The 22606-nt window shown below is 36.9% G+C and overlaps 1 protein-coding gene across 3 annotated transcripts in view; it reads left to right on the top strand.

Moving 5' to 3' along the window:
- Positions 1-22606, top strand: part of CSMD3 (CUB and Sushi multiple domains 3) — a 1201062-nt gene that overhangs the window by 341786 nt on the left and 836670 nt on the right. For all 3 annotated transcript variants that reach the window (XM_035011782.1, XM_035011781.1, XM_035011780.1), the window contains exon 5: positions 13962-14169. In XM_035011782.1, coding sequence (XP_034867673.1) covers positions 13962-14169 — 208 coding nt within the window. The remainder of the gene's footprint in view (positions 1-13961; positions 14170-22606) is intronic.

Here is a 22606-nt window from a genome sequence, read left to right as displayed (position 1 = left end):
AGTCTCCTCTCAGGAATTCAGCTGGATAGGGATCAAACCATTCTGAACACCTACAAACTCAACAGGAGATCGAAGAAAAGAAGAGCAACAACTCTCTCATCAGAAAAGCGCCCACTTTCTGGAAGGTAGGATGTGCGGAGAAGGGAATCCGAGGCGATATTCGGGAGGATAGACGGCGGGGGAGGGGCCTCCGTCGGCCGCTTCTGTCAAGTGATAGAGCCGCGGAGCACAAAATCGGAACTTTTCAAAGTCTGCTCCGCTGAGGGACGTCACTCTGGTAGCTGAGCGGGGGGTGGAACCCTCCGGGACAGTGTGGTCCCAGGACCCTCGGGGTCACAGAAAGACCGGGGGTGCCTGAGTGTGGCAGAGCTCCCAGGTATCGGAGCAGGGAAGCCGGCTGCAGAGGTGGAGCCCAGGCGCGGGCTCTCATCTCGGGGTGGCCATAAACCGTGATCCGCCGCCCAGTCGGGCCCCTGCTCCTCCAGCAGGGACCCAACAAGAGGCAGATCCGGGGAGACTCACCTTCCTTCCCCGGGAGGAGCCGCGCGGGAGTGCACCGCAGGGATCTGCTGGGTTTGGAGACTCCACCCGGGGTCGGGTGCCAGAGATAGAAACGCGCGGTCACAGGCCGGGTGAGCACAGAGTGCAGCCGGAGACCGGGGAGACGGGAGTGACTGACGGCTTTTCTCTGGGGGCTCACTGAGGAGCGGGGCCCCGAGTTCTCGGCTCCTCCGGGGTGGAGATTGGGACGCGGCCATTTTCACTCTCCGCCTCCAAAGCTGTACAGAAAGCTCACAGGGAACAAAAGCCCCGGAGAGCAAACCCAAGCAGATTACTTAGCCCGGAGGGGGCAAGGGCGGGGCAATTCCGCCTCCGGCAGAGACATTTGGAAACCACGGCAACAGGCCCCTCCCCAGAAGATCAGCGAGAACAGCCAGCCAAGACCAAGTTTACCGATCAATGAGAACGGCAGAACTCCAGCGCTAGGGGACTACTGCCCATAGATATCATGGCTTTTTTACCATGATTCTTTAGTCTTTCAAAGTTAATTTTTTAACTGTCTTTTTTTTTTTTCTTTTTGAATTTTTCTTTTTCCCTTTTTCAACCAACATCTTATCAATCCCTTTAAAAAAAAAAAAACATTTTTGGAGCGCCTGGGTGGCTCAGTTGGTTAAGCCGCTGCCTTCGACTCAGGTCATGATCCCGGGGTCCTGGGATCGAGCCCCGCATCGGGCTCCCTGCTCAGCGGGAAGCCTGCTTCTCCCTCTCCCTCTGTCTGCCTTTCTGCCTACTTGTTCTCTCTCTCTGTCAAATAAATGAATAAAATCTTTAAAAAAAATAAAAAATAAAAAATAAAATAAAAAAGAATTAAAAAAAACTTATTTTTCATTTTTAGAGTCATATTCTATCCCTTCATAGTAGTTACCCGTATTTTTGGCTTATATATATATAATTTGATCTCTCTTTAAAATTTTGAGATAGTTTCTTCTAACAGATTAAAATATACCCTAAATCTCTAGTATATGGTGTTTTCTATTCCCCTGCCTGATCACATCCTCTCCCTTTTTTTTTTTTAAATCTTCTTCATTCTTTTTTCAAACAACTTCTTATCAATTCCTTTTATAAAATTTTTTATAATATCCATCTTTACAGTCATATTCCATCCCTTCATCATATCAATCCTTATTTTTGTACATATATAAGTTTTTCTTTCTTTAAAATTTTGGGAGGCACTTTCTTCTAAAAGACCAAAATACACCCCAAATCTAGTGTGTGGCACTGATCTAAATACCAGCCTGATCATATTTGATCACATTCTGTTTTTTTTGTTGTTGTTGTTTTGTTTTGTTTGTCTTTGTTTTTATTTTTATCTTTATCTTTTTTTTCTTTTTCTTTTTTCTCTCTTTCCTTTTCTTTTCTCACTGCTTCAGGTCTTTTCTGATTTGTTTAGAATATATTTTCTGGGGATGTTGTTACTCTGCTAGCATTTTGTTCTCTCATTAATCTATTCTCCTCTGCACAAAATGACAAGATGGAAAAAATCACCTCAACAAAGAGAACAAGAGGTAGTACTGACTGCCAGGGACCTACTCAATACGACATTAGTACGATGTCAGATCTAGAGTTCAGAATCATGACTTTAAAGATACTAGCTGGGCTTGAAAAAAATATAGAAGTTATTAGAGAAACCCTTTCTGGAGAAGTAAAAGAACTAAAATCCAACCAAGTTGAAATCAAAAAGGCTATTAATGAGGTGCAATAAAAAATGGGGCCGCTAACTGCTAGAATAAATGAGGCAGAAGAGAGAATCAGTAATATAGAAGAGGAAATGATGGAAAATAAAGAAGCTGAGAAAAAGAGAGATAAACAACTACTGGAAAACGAGGCCAGAATTCGAGAGATAAGCGATACCATAAGACGAAACAACATTAGAATAATTGGGATCCCAGAAGAAGAAGAAAGAGAGAGGGGCAGAAGGTATAATGGAGCAAATTATAGCAGAGAACTTCCCTAATTTGGGGAAGGAAACAGGCATGAAAATCCAGGAAGCACAGAGAACCCCTCTCAAAATCAATAAAAATAGGTCAACACCCTGACATCTAATAGTAAAACTTACGAGTCTCATAGACAAAGAGAAAATCCTGAAAGCAGCTCGGGAGAAGAGATATGTAACCTACAAGGGTAGAAACATTAGATTGGCAACAGACCTATCCACAGAGACCTGGCAGGCCAGAAAGGACTGGCAGGATATATTCAGAGCACTAAATGAGAAAAATATGCAGCCAAGAATACTATATCCAGCTAGGCTGTCATTGAAAATAGAAGGAGAGATAAAAAGCTTCCAGGACAAACAAAAACTAAAGGAATTTGCAAACACAAAACCAGCCCTAAAAGAAATCTTGAAAGGGGTCCTCTAAGCAAGAGAGAGCCTAAAAGCAACATAGACCAGAAAGGAACACAGACAATATACAGTAACAGTCACCTTACAGGCAATACAATGGCACTAAATTCCTATCTTTCAATAGTTACCCTGAATGTAAATGGGCTCAATGCCCCAATCAAAAGACACAGGCTATCAGACTGGATTAAAAAACAAGACCCATCGATATGCTGTCTGCAAGAGACTCATTTTAGAACCAGAGATACCCCCAGATTGAAAGTGAGGAGGGGGAACCATTTACCATGCTAATGGACACCAAAAGAAAGCTGGGGTGGCAATCCTTATATCAGACAAATTAGATTTTAAACCAAAGACTGTAATAAGAGATGAGGAAGGACACTATATCATACTTAAAGGGTCTATCCAACAAGAAGATCTAACAATTGTAAATATCTATGCCTCTAACATGGGAGCAGCCAATTATATAAGGCAATTAATAACAAAAGCAAAGAAACACATCAACAACAATACAATAATAGTGGGGGACTTTAACACCCCCTCACTGAAATGGACAGATCGTCTAAGCAAAAAATCAACAAGGAAATAAAGTCTTTAAATGACACACTGGACCAAATGGACTTTACAGACATATTCAGAACATTCCACCCCAAAGCAACGGAATGCACATTCTTCTCTAGTGCCCATGGAACATTCTCCAGAATAGATCACATCCAAGGTCATAAATCAGGTCTCAACCGGTACCAAAAGATTGGAATCATTCCCTGCCTATTTTCAGACCACAATGCTTTGAAACTAGAACTCAATTACAAGAGGAAAGTCGGAAAGAACTCAAATACATGGAGGCTAAAGAGCATCCTACTGAAGAATGAATGGGTCAACCAGGAAATTAAAGAAGAATTAAAAAAATACATGGAAACCAATGAAAATGAAAACACAACTATTCAAAATCTTTGGGATGCAGCAAAGGCAGTCCTAAGAGGAAAGTATATAGCAATACAAGCCTTTCTCAAGAAACAAGAAAGGTCTCAAGTACACAACCTAACCCTCCACCTAAAGGAGCTGGAGAAAGAACAGCAAATAAAGCCTAAACCCAGCAGGAGAAGAGAAATAATAAAGATCAGAGCAGAAATCAATGAAATAGAAACTAAAAGAACAGTAGAACAGATCAATGAAACTAGGAGCTGGTTCTTTGAAAGAATTAACAAGATTGATAAACCCCTGGCCAGACTTATCAAAAAGAGAAGAGAAATGATGCTAATCAACAAAATCATGAATGAAAGAGGAGAGATCACAACCAACACCAAAGAAATACAATTATAAGAACATATTATGAGCAACTCTATGCCAGCAAATTAGATAACCTGGAAGAGATGGATGCATTCCTAGAGATGTATCAACTACCAAAACTGAACCAGGATGAAATAGAAAACCTGAACAGACCTAGAACCACTAAGGAAATTGAAGCAGTCATCAAAAATCTCCCAAAAAACAAAAGCCCAGGGCCAGATGGCTTCCCAGGGGAATTCTACCAAACATTTCAAGAAGAATTAATACCTATTCTTCTGAAACTGTTCCAAAAAATAGAAACGGAAGGAAAACTTCCAAACTCATTTTATGAGGCCAGCATTACCTTGATCCCAAAACCAGACAAAGACCCCATCAAAAAGGAGAATTACATACCAATATCCCTGATGAACATGGATGCAAAAATTCTCACCAAAATCCTAGCCAATAGGATCCAACAGTACATTAAAAGGATTATTCACCATGACCAAGTGGGATTTATCCCTGGGCTGCAAGGTTGGTTCAACATCCGCAAATCAATCAATGTGATACAATACATTAATAAAAGAAAGAAAAAGAACCATATGATCCTCTCAATAGATGCAGAGAAAGCTTTTGACAAAGTACAGCATCCTTTCTTGATCAAAACTCTTCAGAGTATAGGCATAGAGGGTACATACCTCAATATCATAAAAGCCATCTATGAAAAACCTACAGCGAATATCATTCTCAATGGGGAAAAACTGAGAGCTTTCCCCCTAAGGTCAGGAACACCACAGGGATGTCCACTATCACCACTGCTATTCAACATAGTATTGGAAGTCCTAGCCACAGCAATCAGACAACAAAAAGAAATCAAAGGCATCCAAATCGGCAAAGAAGAAGTCAAACTCTCACTCTTTGCAGATGATATGATACTTTATGTGGAAAACCCAAAAGACTCCACCCCGAAACTGCTAGAACTCATACAGGAATTCAGTAAAGTGGCAGGATATAAAATCAATGCACAGAAGTCAGTGGCATTCCTATACACCAACAACAAGACAGAAGAAAGAGAAATTGAGGAGTCAATCCCATTTACAATTGCACCCAAAACCGTAAGATACCTAGGAATAAATCTAACCAAAGAGACAAAGGATCTTTACTCAGAAAACTATAAAATACTCATGAAAGAAATTGAGGAAGACACAAAGAAATGGAAAAACGTTCCATGTTCATGGATCAGAAGAACAAATATTGTGAAGATGTCAATGCTACCTAGAGCACTCTACACATTCAATGCAATCCCCATCAAAATACCATCCACTTTTTTCAAAGAAATGGAACAAATAATCCTAAAATTTGTATGGAACCAGAAAAGACCACGCATAGCCAGAGGAATGTTGAAAAAGAAAACCAAAGCCGGCGGCATCACAATTCCGGACTTCCAGCTCTATTACAAAGCTGTCATCATCAAGACAGCATGGTACTGGTACAAAAACAGACACATAGATCAATGGAACAGAATAGAGAGCCCAGAAATGGACCCTCAACTCTATGGTCAACTCATCTTTGACAAAGCAGGAAAGAATGTCCAATGGAACAAAGACAGTCTCTTCAACAAATGGTGTTGGGAAAATTGGATAGCCACATGCAGAAGAATGAAACTGGACCATTTCCTTACACCACACACAAAAATAGACTCCAAATGCTTGAAAGACCTCAATGTGAGACAGGAGTCCATCAAAATCCTAGAGGAGAACACAGGCAGCAACCTCTTTGACCTCAGCCAAAGCAACTTCTTCCTGGAAACATCGCCAAAGGCAAGGGAAGCAAGGGTAAAAATGAACTATTGGGATCTCATCAAGATAAAAAGCTTTTGCAAAGCAAAGGAAACAGTCAACAAAACCAAAAGACAACCGACAGAATGGGAGAAGATATTTGCAAATGACATATCAGATAAAGGGTTAGTATCCAAAATCTATAATGAACTCATCAAACTCAACACCCAAAGAACAAAGAATCCAATCAAGAAATGGGCAGAAGACATGAACAGACATTTTTCCAAAGAAGACATCCAAATGGCCAACAGACACATGAAAAAGTGCTCAATATCGCTTGGCATCAGGGACATCCAAATCAAAACCTCAATGAGATACCACCTCACACCAGTCAGAATGGCTAAAATTAACAAGTCAAGTAACAACAAATGTTGGTGGGGATGCGGAGAAAGGGGAACCCTCCTACACTGTTGGTGGGAATGCAAGCTGGTGCAGCCACTCTGGAAAACAGTATGGAGTTTCCTCAAAAAGTTGAAAATAGAGCTACCCTATGATCCAGCAATTGCACTACTGGGTATTTACCCCAAAGATACAAAAGTAGGGATCCGAAGGGGTACGTGCACCCCGATGTTTATAGCAGCAATGTCCACAATAGCCAAACTGTGGAAAGAGCCAAGATGTCCATCGACAGTTGAATGGATAAAGAAGAGGTGGTATATATATACAATGGAATATTATGCAGCCATCAAAAGGAATGAGATCTTGCCATTTGCAACGACGTGGATGGAACTGGAGGGTATTATGTTGAGTGAAATAAGTCAAACAGAGAAAGACATGTATCATATGATCTCACTGATATGAGGAATTCTTAATCGCAGGAAACAAACTCAGGGTTCCTGGAGTGGGGGGTGGGGTGGGAGGGATGGGCTGACTGGGTGATAGACACTGGGGAGGGTATGTGCTCTGGTAAGCACTGTGAATTGTGCAAGACTGTTGAATCTCAGATCTGTACCTCTGAAACAAATAATGCAATATATGGTAAGAAAAAAAAAAAGAAGAAGAAGGTAGCGGGAGGGGAAGAATGAAGCGGGGGAAATCGGAGGGGTAGACGAACAATGAGAGATGATGGACTCTGAAATACAAACAGGGTTCTAGAGGGGAGGGGAGTGGGAGGATGGGTTAGCCTGGTGGTGGGTATTGAGGAGGGCACATTCTGCATGGAGCACTGGGTGTTATGCACAAACAATGAATCATGGAACACTTCATCTTGAACTAATGATGTAATGTATGGGGATTAACATAAGAATTAAAAAAAAAAGAAGAGGAGAGCCAGATTTGGCCATTCTCTTAGAGGTTCAGGGGTACCTCACAACGTATTTGCTGACTTGGAAGGAGATGGAGTGCTTTCAAGGTATTTTCCCCGTTTTACTTCATAATGCTTTTAATTAAAATATAACCTGTATATAGAAAAGTCATAACTTACAAGTGTATAGCTTGATGAATTTTCATATAACCAATGCAGCCTTGTTACTACCACCGAGATCAAGAACAGAATATTACCCAAATGTCAGATATCTCTGGAATACTTCCTCCCAGTCACTATCCTGTTCTTTCCTGAAAGTAAATACCCTTCTGATTTCTAGTACCCCAAATTATTTTTACCTATTTTCAACTCCATAAAATAGGATCTTACAGTATGTACTCTTCAACCAGTGTTCTTCTTTGTGAGATTAATTATATTTTTGCATGTAGTAGTTGTTTATTTTTATAGATTGACGGTGGGATACATTATAATACTAAACCACTATTTATATATGATATCTTTAGTGAATATTGGGTTTTTCCAGATTTGGTTATTAGAAGTAATGCATCTATGAACATTCCTGTAAATATATTTTGATGCACATCTGAAAAAATGCCTAGTAATGGGAACATTAAATCATAAGACATGGATAGCTTTATTAGATTATCTGCCAATGGGTTTTTCAAAATGGCTGTACTAATTTATAGAGCTACCAGGAGTATATAGGAATTTTAGTTGTTTCACAGTCTTGCTAAACTTTTATGTTATTAGTCATTTTAAACATCTTGGTGTGTGTGTGTGTAGTGGAGAAATGTAGTTTTAATCTGAATTTCTGTTCTGACTAATACGTTGAGTACTGTTCTTATATGTTCATGGGCAATTGGTCCATTCTTCATTGTGAGATGCCGGTCTAGTCTTTTGTCCGGTTTGTTATTAGTTGTTTGCCTTTTCCTTAATGATTTGTAGAAGTTCTTTATATATTTTGGATGAACCCTTATCAGTTATGTGTATCGGAAATATCTTCCACTATGTGACTGTCTTCTCTTAAAGAATATCATTCCTAATTTTAATGTAGTGTACTATATCTATTTAAGCAAACTTTGACAATCCTAAGGACATGAAGATGTTGTCTTAGATTTTGTTTCAGAGGCTGTATTGCTTCACCTTTTATATTTAGATTTATGGTTCATCTGGCACTGACTATCGTGTATGGATAGTTGATGGACCCAGCACCATTTAATGAAGAGATGTTCTATTCCCAAAGCTCTATGGTGCTGCTCCTGTCATGAGTCAGCTGTTTAAATGAGTGTGTGTGTGTGCCTGTGTGTGTGTGTTTTATTAAAGACTTTATTCTGTTCCATTGGTTGACTGGCCTGTATTTACTTTTAATTCCTCATTGTTTTGATTAGTGTGGCTTTATGATGAGCATTAATGCTGCTTAGTTAGCTTTATTTTCCTCTTCAAGATTGTCTTAATTATGCTTAGCTTTTTTGCAATTCTAGATAAATTAAAAAATCAGGTTGTCAATTTACATACATGCATACACACATGGGCATGCCAAAATTTTGATTGGGATTACACTAAAACCATAGGTTATCTGGGGAGTACTGACATTTTTTAGATTACCGATCGGAAAGCATAGAATATCTATTTATACAGATCTGTATTTTCTCTCAAAAATATAAGTGGAGGGCGCCTGGGTGGCTTAGTCATTAAGCGTCTGCCTTCGGCTCAGGTCATGATCCCAGGGTCCTGGGATCGAGCCCCGCATCAGGCTCCCTGCTCCACGGGAAGCCTGCTTCTCCCTCTCCCACTCCCCCTGCTTGTGTTCCCTCTGTCGCTGTGTCTCTCTCTGTCAAATAAATAAATAAAATCTTAAAAAAAAAAAAAATATATAAGTGGAGCTTTGCTCAGGTTTTTCATGTTTTTAGTGTTTTTATTTCTAAATATTTGAAATTTTATCCTATTAGAAATGATATTTTTAAAACTTTCAGTATCTATTTATTCAGTACTGATACCTTGTTTATTGCCTGTGTATAAGTGGTCTTGCTAAATTCACACATTAAGCTGTATATTTTATCTGGTGATTCTCTTGAATATTCTACATTTATAGTTCTGCAAATACTGAAGTTGCACTTTATTGAAGTTAAATATGGAGAAAAATCTAAAACTTAACTCACTCCCACCTTGTAGGTGCCGAATAACAATAAGCCTTTCCAATTAAGCTCTCCTTTCAACTTCGAAGCTTTGCTATGCAACATACCTTTTGTTCTTAAAATTTATTTGGAAGTTTCTCCCATTTTTCTACTTAATTTTGGCTTTTTGCTGCAATTACCATACTATTCCTCTGCTTTGGAATAGTGATATATTCTTTGTGATTCTCTTTTTATTCTACTCTATAAATGGTCCAGAGATCAAATCCAATTTGATGATCAATTCAAATAATTATATTTACTGATTTACTTATTTTATATTTAATTCAGTACATTCATATAAACCTCTACTATATGTCAATATCGTTTTTTTAAATAATAGAGGTATTATGTGAACAAAAATAAATACCATCCCTGTTTTTATAGAGTTTAAAAATTAGAGGGAGACAGAGATTTCAAGTATGTACGTGGAAAAAAGTCTTCAATCAACATGGGGTCTCTAAGGTCACTTGGGGCACAATATCCTAATAACATAAGGAGAAAAAAAGAGTATGTGTGATCCTGTGGCAGGTTTTTATAGGCAGAACTTGCAGTGGTAGCTCTCACCACTGACTGTTCACCAGAATTCAATTACATGGCCGGACCTAGATATGGGAAGCACAGGAAAGTTTGTTCTAATTGAGCAGCTGCCTCCAGTTACAACAGCACATGTGAGGGTGGAACAGGAATTTTGGTGCTTAGCTAATTGTCTCTGCCATACCAGGATGCCAAAAACCCTTTGCCTCTTATATCTGTGGGTTTTTAGTTTTCATCAAATGTGGATTTTTCTTTGTCCATTGTATCTTCAAATAGCTTTCCATGCTTCCACTCTGCCCCACTGCCTTTTGGAACTTCAGTATTACTTATGTCAGAATGCTTGATATTTTCCTACAGGGAAATTTTTTTTTAAAGTTCTTCTGTTCTTTCTCCTTCATTTTGAATAGTTTCTGTTGCTCTGCCTTCAAGTTCAATATGTTTTATTCTGTAGTATCTAATCTGCTATAAGCCCCATTGAGCAATTATTTTCATTTAGAATAATATGTATTTTGTCTCTTAAAGTTTTATTTGGTTACTACATATCTTCCTTCCTCACTATGTTCACTGTGTTTATTTTTTCTGTAAAGGGTAACATAATGAATATTTTAGACTTTGCATGGTACATATGGTCTCTATCTTATATTTATCTTTGATTCTAGTTTGTTTTTCATCTGTTTTTAAAATTATAAAAATCATGCCTAGCTGTTAGGCCATACAAAAACAGGGTATAGTCCACATAGAGCTTGGCATATTCTTTGCCAAGCCTTGCTTTAAATTGTAGAACAAAATTATAACAATTCCAACATCTCCATCATTTTTGTTTAGTTTCTATTGAGTAATAGTTTTCTTGGTAATGGGTTGTATTTTTCTGCCTCTTGAGAGGACTACTACTTTTTTACTAGATGTTGAACATTGTGAATTTTAAGTTATTGAGTGTTGGATTTAGTTTTCATCCTTTAAGAATGTTGGGTTTTCTCCTGATATAAAGCAAAGTTACATTGGGTCCAGAGAGTGTCTTTGAGGTTTGTTTTCAAATTTTGTTAGGGCAGTTCTAGAGTAAATTTTGCTCTGGGGATTGTTTAGCCCCGTTAATGAAGTTCATCCCTTCTGAATTTCTACTGAATACTCTGGTTATGTAAAGAGAACTCTCTACCCTAGCTGGAGGAATTTGCAAAATACCCAACCCTGTGTGCTCTCTTGGAGCCATTCAGCACAAAGATCCTTGGTCTCTCTCTGCCTGTCTGCATAGAATTTCACCCTTTATGTGCATTTGCTCATATTTAGCGAAGATCTAGGGCACTACTTTGTAGATTTTGTGAATTTTTTTGACAGAGCTCCCTCTCTGAATCCTGTCTTACAACTTTGGGCATGTCATGCTCCCTGAACACTGTCTACTTAGCTCAGGGAGAGCATCATGTTCTACTGATAATCCCCATCTCTGGTGCTGAATGTGCTTCTAGATAGAAAGCCAGGCAATTATAGGGCTCTCCTCCTTTATTCCTCTCCTTTCTGAGAGTCACAATTCTGTATGGCCCTGTTGCAGTGTTAAAAAAATTTTATTTTGCTTAGTTTTTAATTTTTTTTTTTTTTTGAAGAAAGGCATGTAAATTTGCTCCCTGTTGCTCTGTCATGCCTCCCTCTTGGTTGAAAATTTTTTTCCTCCAAATCTTTAAATAATTTAAATTATCATTGAATGGATGATTTTTATTTCTTTCTTATTTGGAGATTTTAAGCTAAATATTAAAATAAAAATCCCTGCATTTATTAATTACTTTCCTCAGTGCATTAACTTACCTTCTCATTTTCTAAACATGTTTCTTAGGAAGGTAAATATAAATTAAGATAAGATACTTGCTCCAATGCATATTTGAGTATTTAGGAATAAACCCTCAATGCTGAGTGCCGTGATGCTTAGCTTACTTTCCCTTTCCATGAAGTGTTCATCTGGATGAGCGATGAATGTTTTTCTTTTTCAAGTTGTTATAAATCTGATTCTCAGATGAATTTAATTTTATCTGTTCTGGTATGAAAGGAACTGAGGGGACTGGACTAAGAAATGAAAATAAGGGCACTTTGGTTTTCTCCATAATCATAAAAAAATCTACTTCTCTTTTCCTTAAAACTTGGAACAGCATTATGTGTTGTGCCTTGAAAAACATAAAACTACCAATCTAGAAGATGTACAATTTATCTCCCTGTTGCACCATTTTCTTCTCTATGAGAAAAGTGTTTCTACTTAAACATGAAGATGCATAAGGCTGAACTATGAAATGTAAACAAGGATAGCCACAGAAATGGAACGGCTGCTCTGCATATGTAATATAATGGATAATTAATGAATGTAATATCTAAATAGTTTATCTAATTAAGAGGTACAACAGTGATGCCTGTCTACAAAGGAGCAATAATCCATGTAGATGTCAGTTTTACTTGACTGCTAATAGAAGGTTGAGATTTAACAAGGGAGAGTTGCAAAAAAAATTTCCCATGATATAGTCTGACATTGGATTGAATGCTTAGCATCTGGAATTCACCAAGTATACTCATTTTCTATGATTTACAGTTCATTTATCTTTTTTGATAAACAAGCCTAATTCCTGTCACCCTTGTGCCCCATCCCTAAGCTATTTCAGAAGAAACTGATAGCAGGGCAGAGCACAGTATGAGATCAATATCTGCAAAGATGTGCTACAGAAAACTGTTTTAAGTGTTTTTTTGATGCTGTGTGTGTTTTTTGTGTGTGTGTGTGTGTGTGTTTTTTTTTTTTGTACTGTCATGTTTTGGGGCAGTTCCAATTTACAAGATCTTAAATGAAATGTATGGTTTCCTACCCAAAGCCAAAACAAAGTCTGGTATTTTCAGTATCTAAATGAGTGTCACAGAAATGAAAAGTAAATAAAATTTAATTTTAGGAAAAATATATTTGTGGGGAAATATTAAACTTTTTTCTTAATATTTACACTTAAATACAACTAATTTTTTATCTTATTTATGACTTTTCTCCCTGCTCTATAGGTGAGAGATTAAAGAGATTGTTTAACAAGTTTATATAAATTCAGTTATTTTAAAGAAGTAGAAGTTATTTGATGATAGTTTTATAATATTGTAAACAAGGAAAATTAGGTTTAGTAGAACTTTAAATTTAACAGCCATAGTTTTTATCAATAGATTTAGTACATTAATAATTTGAGAGTTGATAGTATTTTCCCCAGACTATTGGAATAAGTACTAAGTCAGAAAGATCATTTAAAAAAAAAAAAGCTTATTCTTAAAAGACCACATTGCCCTCATTGATTCTATTGGCTGAACTGGTTGTTTTCTTCCTGTTTTACAATAAATTGACTGCAAGCTTCTTAACATGCAACTTTCCATCATCCAGTATATGTATATGTATACACATACACATATATTTTTAAAATAGCATACTTTCAATCTTACAACCTATGCACTTTTCTTAGAACAAGAGTAGAGAAACCACCAACCTTTTTATTATCCACTATATTCTTTATATAATAAGTAACTACATTTTGAAGCCAACACAACTTCTAGTTAACTACAAGATAAATCTGAGATATTCAATCACATTGCTTTACTCTTTAGGTGAAAAAGTATTATTCTTAAAAACAGGCCTAAGAGGAGTATTCTAACTTATTTTGTCATGATGCTATTTATTCCAAAGCGCCTACAAAGATCAAACTAATCTTTTGAAGATACTGAGATAAAAATACGCTAAAACACTGAAAAACGAAAGATTGTTTATCTTTTTTTTTTTTTAAAGATTTTATTTATTTATTTGAGAGAGAGAGAATGAGAAAGAGAGCACATGAGAGGGGGGAGGGTCCGAGGGAGAAGCAGACTCCCTGCCGAGCACTTGGTGTCACAATATTTGGACTGCTGTTTTTATCCAAAATTGTTAACAGAGTTGCTTTAATTGCATTTTTCTTAATGACATATAACTGAACATCTTGTCCTTGTTTTAACAGCTGAAGATGCGTGTGGAGGAACGATGAGAGGATCCAGTGGCATCATTTCAAGCCCTAGTTTTCCTAATGAGTACCATAACAATGCTGATTGCACTTGGACCATTGTAGCAGAGCCTGGGGACACAATTTCACTCATATTTACTGATTTCCAAATGGAAGAAAAGTATGATTACTTAGAAATAGAAGGTTCTGAGCCACCTACAATATGGTAAGTAAATAGTTGCTATTCTAACCTAGCATTGATGTCACTGCCTCAGGCTGACTGGGGATCAAAGCACAACTGTGTAAGGGCCTTTAAAGCTTTAGTTATTTAAAAGAACTTAAAGTTACAGGAAAATTGTAAGGGGAAGCTGTCAAATTTGAGGGATATTTTTGAAGATAAGGGTACTAATACATTGAATAGATTGGAATTCTGAAAGATGGAACTTTCCATCAGTATTTAATTATCAGTCATTGAAAAGTAATGTGACTTAAGCACAACTGTGTAAGAAAAGAAAAGATGTTCCTAATGTAATCTACAGTTATGTTCTTAGCATGCCAGTCCATAGTTGGTGTTTCCTTTCAAATTAATTGAATAATCTGGGAAATAATTTGCCTTTGTTTTTGTAAATAGCTCTTCAATCTGTTGTCTGAAGGCAAAAATTCAACATTATGATCTGGGTTAGTATGGTCTGTTTTTTTACACACTTCAAGACATGGTTTCATGGCAACTGCAGAGTTTTCAGAACATGTTTTTGGAGTATAATATTTTTAGGAGAAAATGTTTCATTATACTATTTTAGAAATCTGAATGCACTGATAGGATTGAAGTGTAAAGTAGATTATGAATCAGTAACTGAGTGAAGAATGATGAGACTGGTATAGTAAGGCAATTGGTAAACACTAGACTTAAAAGGAAGGGCCTTTTAAGCCATGTAAAGGTTTGAATTTTCAAATGATTGTTCTTACTAAGTGCAAAGGTTGATCTGAAGAAGAGCTCAATTAGCTGCAGGAAGATCACTTAAGAGGTGATTTCTATAATCCAAGAAAAAAAAATCATGGTAGCCTGGATTAGAATGGTATTGATGGAGGTAAAGCAGTAGAATAAATTAGGGGGTATTTAGGGAGGCATAATGAAAAGGACTGTAGTGGATTGAGGAGTGATAAAGAAGGTAATGTTTAGGGCGCCTGGGTGGCTCAGTCGTTAAGCGTCTGCCTTCGGCTCAGGTCATGATCCCAGGGTCCTGGGATCGAGTCCCACATCGGGCTCGCTGCTCAGCGGAAAGCCTGCTTCTCCTGCTCCCACTCCCCCTGCTTGTGTTCCTGCTCTCGCTCTCTCTCTCTCTGTCAAATAAATAAATAAAATCTTTAAAAAAAAAAAAAAAAAAAGAAGGTAATGTTTAAATAAAACATCATTTTCGGATTGCACAAGTTGGTAAAGCCAGTAGAGATACTCACTGTTTTGGAAGTTGTTGAAGGAAGGTCAAGTTTGGAGTGGGAATGCTATGAATATTAAGAATTGTTTTTTATATCTATTTAGATTGAAGTCACTTTGAGATGTCCCATTTAAGCCACCTAATAGACAACTATGTCTGCTTATATGATTCAGGACTTCTCCACTGAAGTATAACTGATAGGATATAGTTGATATCTAAGGTAAATGAACCAACAGACATCAATAATATTGGCTAACTAGAGACAGGTTGGAATGAGAAGAAGTGAGGTAACTAGGACTGAGACTGAGCACCACCGGCAGCATATAAAGCCCAGGCTTAGGAGCATTATCCAGCAAAGGACACAGAGGAAGTGCATTTAGAGAGGCAGAAGGAATAAAGTATCACATAGACCAGAGAAGGAAAGTGTGAGGAAAGAGGAGACAATATTGTGGGCTGCTGCTGAAAGGACACTGAGTAAATGTTTAACAAAAAATATTTATAGTTATCTGGGATTTAGCAAAAGTACCACGTGGGTCTGTCATTCTAATACATTCCTTTGAAGGTAAGACAGAAGTTACACACTAGCTATACCCACTTTGATTTTTGTTTGCTTGTTTTCTCTTCTTCCCTCAGGCTGTCAATACTCAGGGTTATATAACTTTTACTCTTCCCATGATAATTTCATGCCTAGGTGCAATGAAATTCAGCAGAATCCTGGTTTAAAATGTTAGAGAATTGGGGCGCCTGGGTGGCTCAGTCATTAAGCATCTGCCTTTGGCTCACGTCATGATCCCAGGGTCCTGGGATTGAGCCCCGCATCGGGCTCCCTGTTCCGCAGGAAGCCTGCTTCTCCCTCTCCCACTCCCCCTGCCTGTGTTCCCTCTCTTGCTGTCTCTCACTCTGTCAAATAAATAAATAAAATCTTTAAAAAAAAATGTTAGAGAATTCAAAAACTCTTGTTTTAGAAATTGTTACTTCTACAGTGATACATATTGGAACCATATCAAGGTGGATGATAATGTCAGGAATTTTCCAATAATTATACCATCTTTTGGTATGCAAGTGATTCCATTAAAAATCTTAGTTTTTAAACTCCCGATGTATTTGATTACTAGATATAAGGAAATTACAAAACAATTTCTAATTGTTTCTTTATTACCACTGAGTTCTAGAAACCAACACATTTGGTCTAGAAACTACCACATTTATTCTGGGGATCATAATATCCATATTTATGTTCATGTAGTCACTCTCTTTTCAGATTGTGGATTCTTAGCAAGGATTTGTGTTTCTATATGAACATCTATGTTTATGTTTCTGAGTTTCTAGAACAATGTACCTTGTCCAATAATAGCATCAGATCCATGAATTGCTCTTCTCTGCATTTTCTAATTAAATGACATTGGGACACTTTACTTATTTCCCTCTTCTTTAAGAAGAAAACAGTAACTGAAAAGTTTATTGTTTTACTGTTATTTATTTTTAATTATTTTTATTTTTTATTATTATGTTCAATTAGCCAGCATATAGTACATCATTAGTTTTTGATGCGGTGTTCAAAGGTTCATTAGTTGCATGTAACACCCAGTGTTCATCACCACACGTGCTCTCCTTAATACCCATCACCCAGTTACCACATCCCCCACCCCCCTCCCTTCTGTAACCCTCAGTTTTGTTCCCAGAGTCCAGATTAGTGTTACAGTAAATGTTTGGGTAGACTTGTCTGAATCCTGGAGATCGATCGATCTATCTATCTATCTATCTATCAATAAGTTCATTTAGTACTTTTCAAGAAAGTGATACAAATGCCCAAACTATATTATATTTCTATAAATGCCAGTTTAAAGAGACATAATGTCAGTAAATTAATAATACTGTATTTAGCCACTTCAGTATCACAAAGCAGTGTTCCTCTTAACTGTATTAGTTATGGAATTGATGTATAAAATGATCTGTGAATAATTAAAATAAAAATTTAAGTCTACCCCTGGCCCTCTAATTCCTTTAAATCCTTTAATGTTCTCATATTGTTTTAAGTCCTGGTTATCAAAATGAGAAATTATATTTCAGGTGGTATTGCATTGGTTCTTCCTATGCATTGCTCATATAATATTTTCAACTCATAATAGAATTCAAAAGAGAAATATGAATAAAGGAGAGGTTCACATTCTTTTCATTAAAATTACAAATGGTGCCTTTGACTTCAGGTCCCTCACCGAAGGACTGGGGACTTGCCGTTGGCTATTGTACTTTAAATGTTGCTCCTAAAGTTCAGGCAGTGAGGCAAGTCCTGCGAAGGCTGTGTTTGACTTTGGCAACATAGACCAAGCCAGCCCAATAATCGTGCAGCACAGAGAGTACTATCAGCTAGTGCCTTTCTTGCAAGCTGTATATTGTAAATCAGTAAGTTCTAGTTTGTTAAACAACAGTCAGCAGCAACACTGTGTGATCTGACAGGAATGCCGTGAATCCAGTCAATTATTACTGGATGATAAAAGTTTCTGAGGCTTGTTCAATGTCAACTGATTCCATCGCAGTGAAATGAAAAATGACATAGCACAAAGACACTTAAGTTCCAGTTTCAGCTTTGACTGTTTACTGGTAGATGAAACTGGGTAAATTATGTCATCTGCTTAGAGCATCAGGATCCTCATCGGCAACATCAAGCTTTCTTTCAATTCTAATAGTCTTTGGCATTACCTGCTTAGGTGCGACAACAGGGGCAATGAGGTGGGAAGTAATTAGATATTGCCTTATTTACAAAGCCTTGGTTGGAGAGTTGGATTAGATACTCTTTAAAATTGTTTCCAAACTTAATCTCTTGGTTCTTACTAGAATTCCATTCATTCTGTGCTCATTCAGGAATTATTTATTGGATATCTACTGCATGGCAGGCATTGTTCTAAGGGCATCAGCAACCAAAGTAATGGAGAGGCTTGCTTCTGCATAATTTTTTGCTCTATCAGGGGAAAAACCAATAAACAATAAACAATATAAATAAGTTAATGACACATTCTGTCTAGAGAGTGATAAGAAAGAAAAGATGAAGTAGGGTAAGAGAGGTCAGTAAAGCAACTGTAGGATGATGGAGGTTACCTACCTGAGAGGTTGAGATTTGAGCAGTCTTAAAGGAAGGGGGTTAGCCAACCAGAAATCTCAGCCATAGACATTCCAGACAGAAATGCATTTAGAGCAAAATACATAATCCAGAGTGGAGCTCATTTTGTTAAAGGAATAGCTAGTAGGTCATGTGACTGCAAAAGAATTGCATGGGTGAAAGTGGTAGAAAAGAAAAATAATTAATGGAGCCCAGCTCAAGACCCATATTTGGCTTTTAGTCTAAGTGAAATGCGGAGTCATTAAAGGGTTTTTAGCAAACTAGTGACCAGACTTACTTTTAAAGGATCACTGTGGCTGCTTTGTGGGGAAAACTATAGGAAGAAAAAGTAGAAAAATAGACATTATTTGCAATAAGCTAGGTAAGATACTATAATTGTTAGGATTATGAAATAGCAGTGGCGGTGATGAAAATTGTTAGATTTTCAAGATAAAGTTAAGTGAATTTCCTAACTGATGAGATGTGAAGTTCAAGAAAAAGAAGAAACAACAACTCTAAGTAAGGATAGCTCTAAAGTTTCATGAAGACCTGACAGGATGAAATGTCCAGTGATACTGGAAAAGCTTTTGATTAAACTTGTGGAGATATGATATGGAACTGAATTCTGGACATGTTAAAGCTTGAGATGGCTAATTAGTATTCTGGTGATGATTTCAAGGAGGCAGTTGGATATATACAAGTCTTAGTTCAGAATTAAAGGTGTGGGATAGAGATCTAAATTTGGAAGTTTAGAATTGAAGTGATTATTAAATTAAAAGAAGAAAGGAAAAAGAAAAGAAAAGGCTAAGAACTGAGTTCTGGGACACTCCAAAAGTCAGGAAAACAAGGAAGAACAAGTAAAAGCATTTGAAAAGGAGAGTTGATGAGATAGGAGGAAAACCGGGAAAATATGGTTCTCTGGTAGCCAAATGAAGAAAACATAGGAAGAAGTAACTGATCCATTGTGTCAAATTTGATGATCAGCTAATAAGATGAGCTCCAAAATTGATCATTGGATTTCATAATATGGAGGTCATTGGTTACTGTGATGAAAGGAGTTTTGTGTTTGACTATTTTACTGGAGTGGTTTTAAGAGCATATTAGAGAAGAGAAGTTGTGTACAATTAGTACAAATATGCCTTTCATGGACTTTTGCAAGCAAAGGTGAACAAAGAAATAGGACTAAAGGAGGAAGTAGAGTCAAAAGAATTTTTTTTTTTTTTTTTTAGTTTTGGTTTTTGGTTTATTGTTAGATAAAACCGTGTGTTTATGCTAATGAGAATGAACCCTAGAGTGCAAAAAAAAAAAAAAAAATGGTGGTGGTGGGGCACCTGGGTGGCTCAGTCAGTTAAATGTCTGCCTTCAGCTCAGGTCATGATCCCAGGGTCTTGGGATAGAGCCCCGCATCGGGTTCCTTGCTCAGTAAGGAGCCTGCTTCTCCCTCTCCCTCTGCCCCTCCTCCCTGCTCATGCTCTCTCTCTCACTCTCTCTCTCAAATAAATAAATAAAATCTTAAAAAAAAAATTTATGATGGAGAGAGTGGGGAGAATCGCTGGAGCAAAGAGAAGCAGAAAGTGGAGGTGGTACATGTGTTTGTGAAAGGAAGGAAGATGGGAAAAATCACAGTCGCTAGAGAGATGCAGATGAAGAAAATGAAGAGATTAGATCGGGTTGGGGACTACTCCATGATAGATGTTTTATGAGAGGAGTTTAATCAATTTAGAAACTCCACGTAGTGAAATAAAAAAGGATCATTATCAAAGACTGGAACCGAGAGGAATGAGTGACTAAATATCTCAGATGTAATAAAGAATTATATACTAATTGTAATTTTTCAGATTAGATGACCGAAAAGACATAATAATAGAAAGGTCAGGAAGACAAATTAATTGTATACTGGAACCAGAGGAGAAATGAGTTTCTTTTTCAAGGCATGCGGTTGAAGATTTAGCAGGATTCCAACAGAGCATGTCTATGCCCACCCCCTACTCCGAAACTGGAAATGTGTAACTTAATGATGACATAAATTATAACAATATAATATTATAACATATATAACTTAATATTATATATAACTTAGTATTATATTTAATTTAATATTAATGTTACTTAATTATACCTTAATGATCAGATAGGTTGAGGTAGGAGGAATTTGGAAGTCATAAAAAATGAAGTATTGGTTAAAGTCAAGGGAAATTTCTATGACATATATATTACATATGTATATATTTTCATGTGTGCTAATAGTTCCACATTTAGTAGTATTTCTCAAATGGTGCTTTTGTAATATCTATATCAGAGTCGCCTGTGGTGTTTGTAAAAGTGCAGATTTCCCAGCTCCCACATAAATCTGGTGATTTACATTGTGTAGGCATGGAATCAGGAAATCTGTAAATGATGTGATTCCAGTGCATTGCTATAGAAATTAAAGCAGTACATTTAGTTTAATCAATATTGTAACTGTGTCATATAACCATCCTGTGAGCATCCCACAGAGCTAAAATATTTCTAAACACTCAAAAAGTTGAAGGACAAATTAGCATGATACATCAAACTAGTTAAGCTAATTATATAATACATACACATATGTATTTGGTATACATAAATGTAATGAATAGCACAAAGATTATGCTAATGGATCAATAAATTGTCTAACTAAACAGGATGAATTAACCAAAGGAAACTGGCCATAATCTTGATTCTGTGAAAATAAATATCACAGATACTAATCCTATTAAACAGGTGTTCCTTTTTACTCCTTTCTGACAATTATTAGGCTAAAACAATGCAATGAAGCTATGGTTAATATATATTGCTACTTGTCCATAGGAGTAAAGTAACTTGATTACGTATCTATTATGATTCTATAATTTTGAACTACCTTCTTTTATTGGAGTAAGAGCATTTAACGTGAAATCTGCCCTCTTAACAAAATTTTAAGTGTACAATATAGCATTGCTAACTATAGGCACAATGTTGTGCAGCAGATACTAGAACTTACCCCCCTTGCATCACTGAAACTTTATACTTGTTGAATAGCAACTCCCCCATTTTCACTCCCCCAACCCCTGGCAAATGTCGTTCTACAATCTGCTTCTATGAATTTGACTGTTTTAGATAGTCCATATAAGTGAATTATGAAGAACTTGTCCTTCTGTCACTGGTTTATTTCACTTAGCAGAATGTCCTCAAGGTTCATCCACGTTGTCTGTGTTTGTATGTATATACCACATTTTCTTTATCTATTGTTCCTTCAACTTTGATTCTCTTTAGGCGAATAAAATAGGACATTCTTAAAATGGTAAGATATTACAGCCAGAAGGGATTTTAAGGATTCAGCTGCCCTGTTTTCCCCTTTGAGGTAGATGAATACTGAAGCTCAATGTGTATGTTGAATATTGATTCAAACTGACAATTGAGGTCCTCGACTACTTGCTTCAGTGAACTTTTTGATAAAAAATACCTCTTGTTATTATGCATACAACCAGGGATTTCTTAAAACACACACACACACACACACACAGAGTATATCAGTAAACTATTTTAAAAACCTGAGACTTTGACATATACATATTATAGTATATATTAATCTTTTTATCTTTTTATTTTTTAATTTTTTTAAAGATTTTATTTATTTATTTGACAGAGACACAGCGAGAGAGGGAACACAAGCAGGGGGAGTGGGAGAGGGAGAAGCAGGCTTCCTGCTGAGCAGAGAGCCTGATGCGGCGCTCAATCCCAGGACCCTGGGATCATGACCTGAGCTGAAGGCAGATGCTTAACGACTGAGCCACCCAGGCGCCCCAATATTTTTAAATATAGCTTGAAGTTGTTATTTTAGATCAATTTGATGCTTAAATATAATTTACTCTAAAGATTTAGAAATTATTCCAGATAGCTGAGAATGCCTAGTATGTTTAATCTACCATTTTAGTACCTTTAAATATATTTTTTCTGCCTTAAGGAAGACCCATTTGGCAGTATAGCAGGAAGAAGTGATGTATGTAAGTCTTGGTCATCCATGAAAAAAAGAGTTACAATAGATGCTACAACAGAGTTACAATATATGAAAGAGGAATTAACACAAAAGTGAGATAATTACTAAGAGAAGCATTTTCTTTTTTTTAAAGATT

This window comes from Mirounga leonina, unplaced genomic scaffold (genome assembly GCF_011800145.1).
Source record: "Mirounga leonina isolate KUSES-001 unplaced genomic scaffold, KU_Mleo_1.0 Mir_165, whole genome shotgun sequence".
Classification (NCBI taxonomy): domain Eukaryota; kingdom Metazoa; phylum Chordata; class Mammalia; order Carnivora; family Phocidae; genus Mirounga; species Mirounga leonina.
Note: the sequence above shows the minus strand (reverse complement) of the source record. Positions and strands in the feature narration are given on the sequence as shown.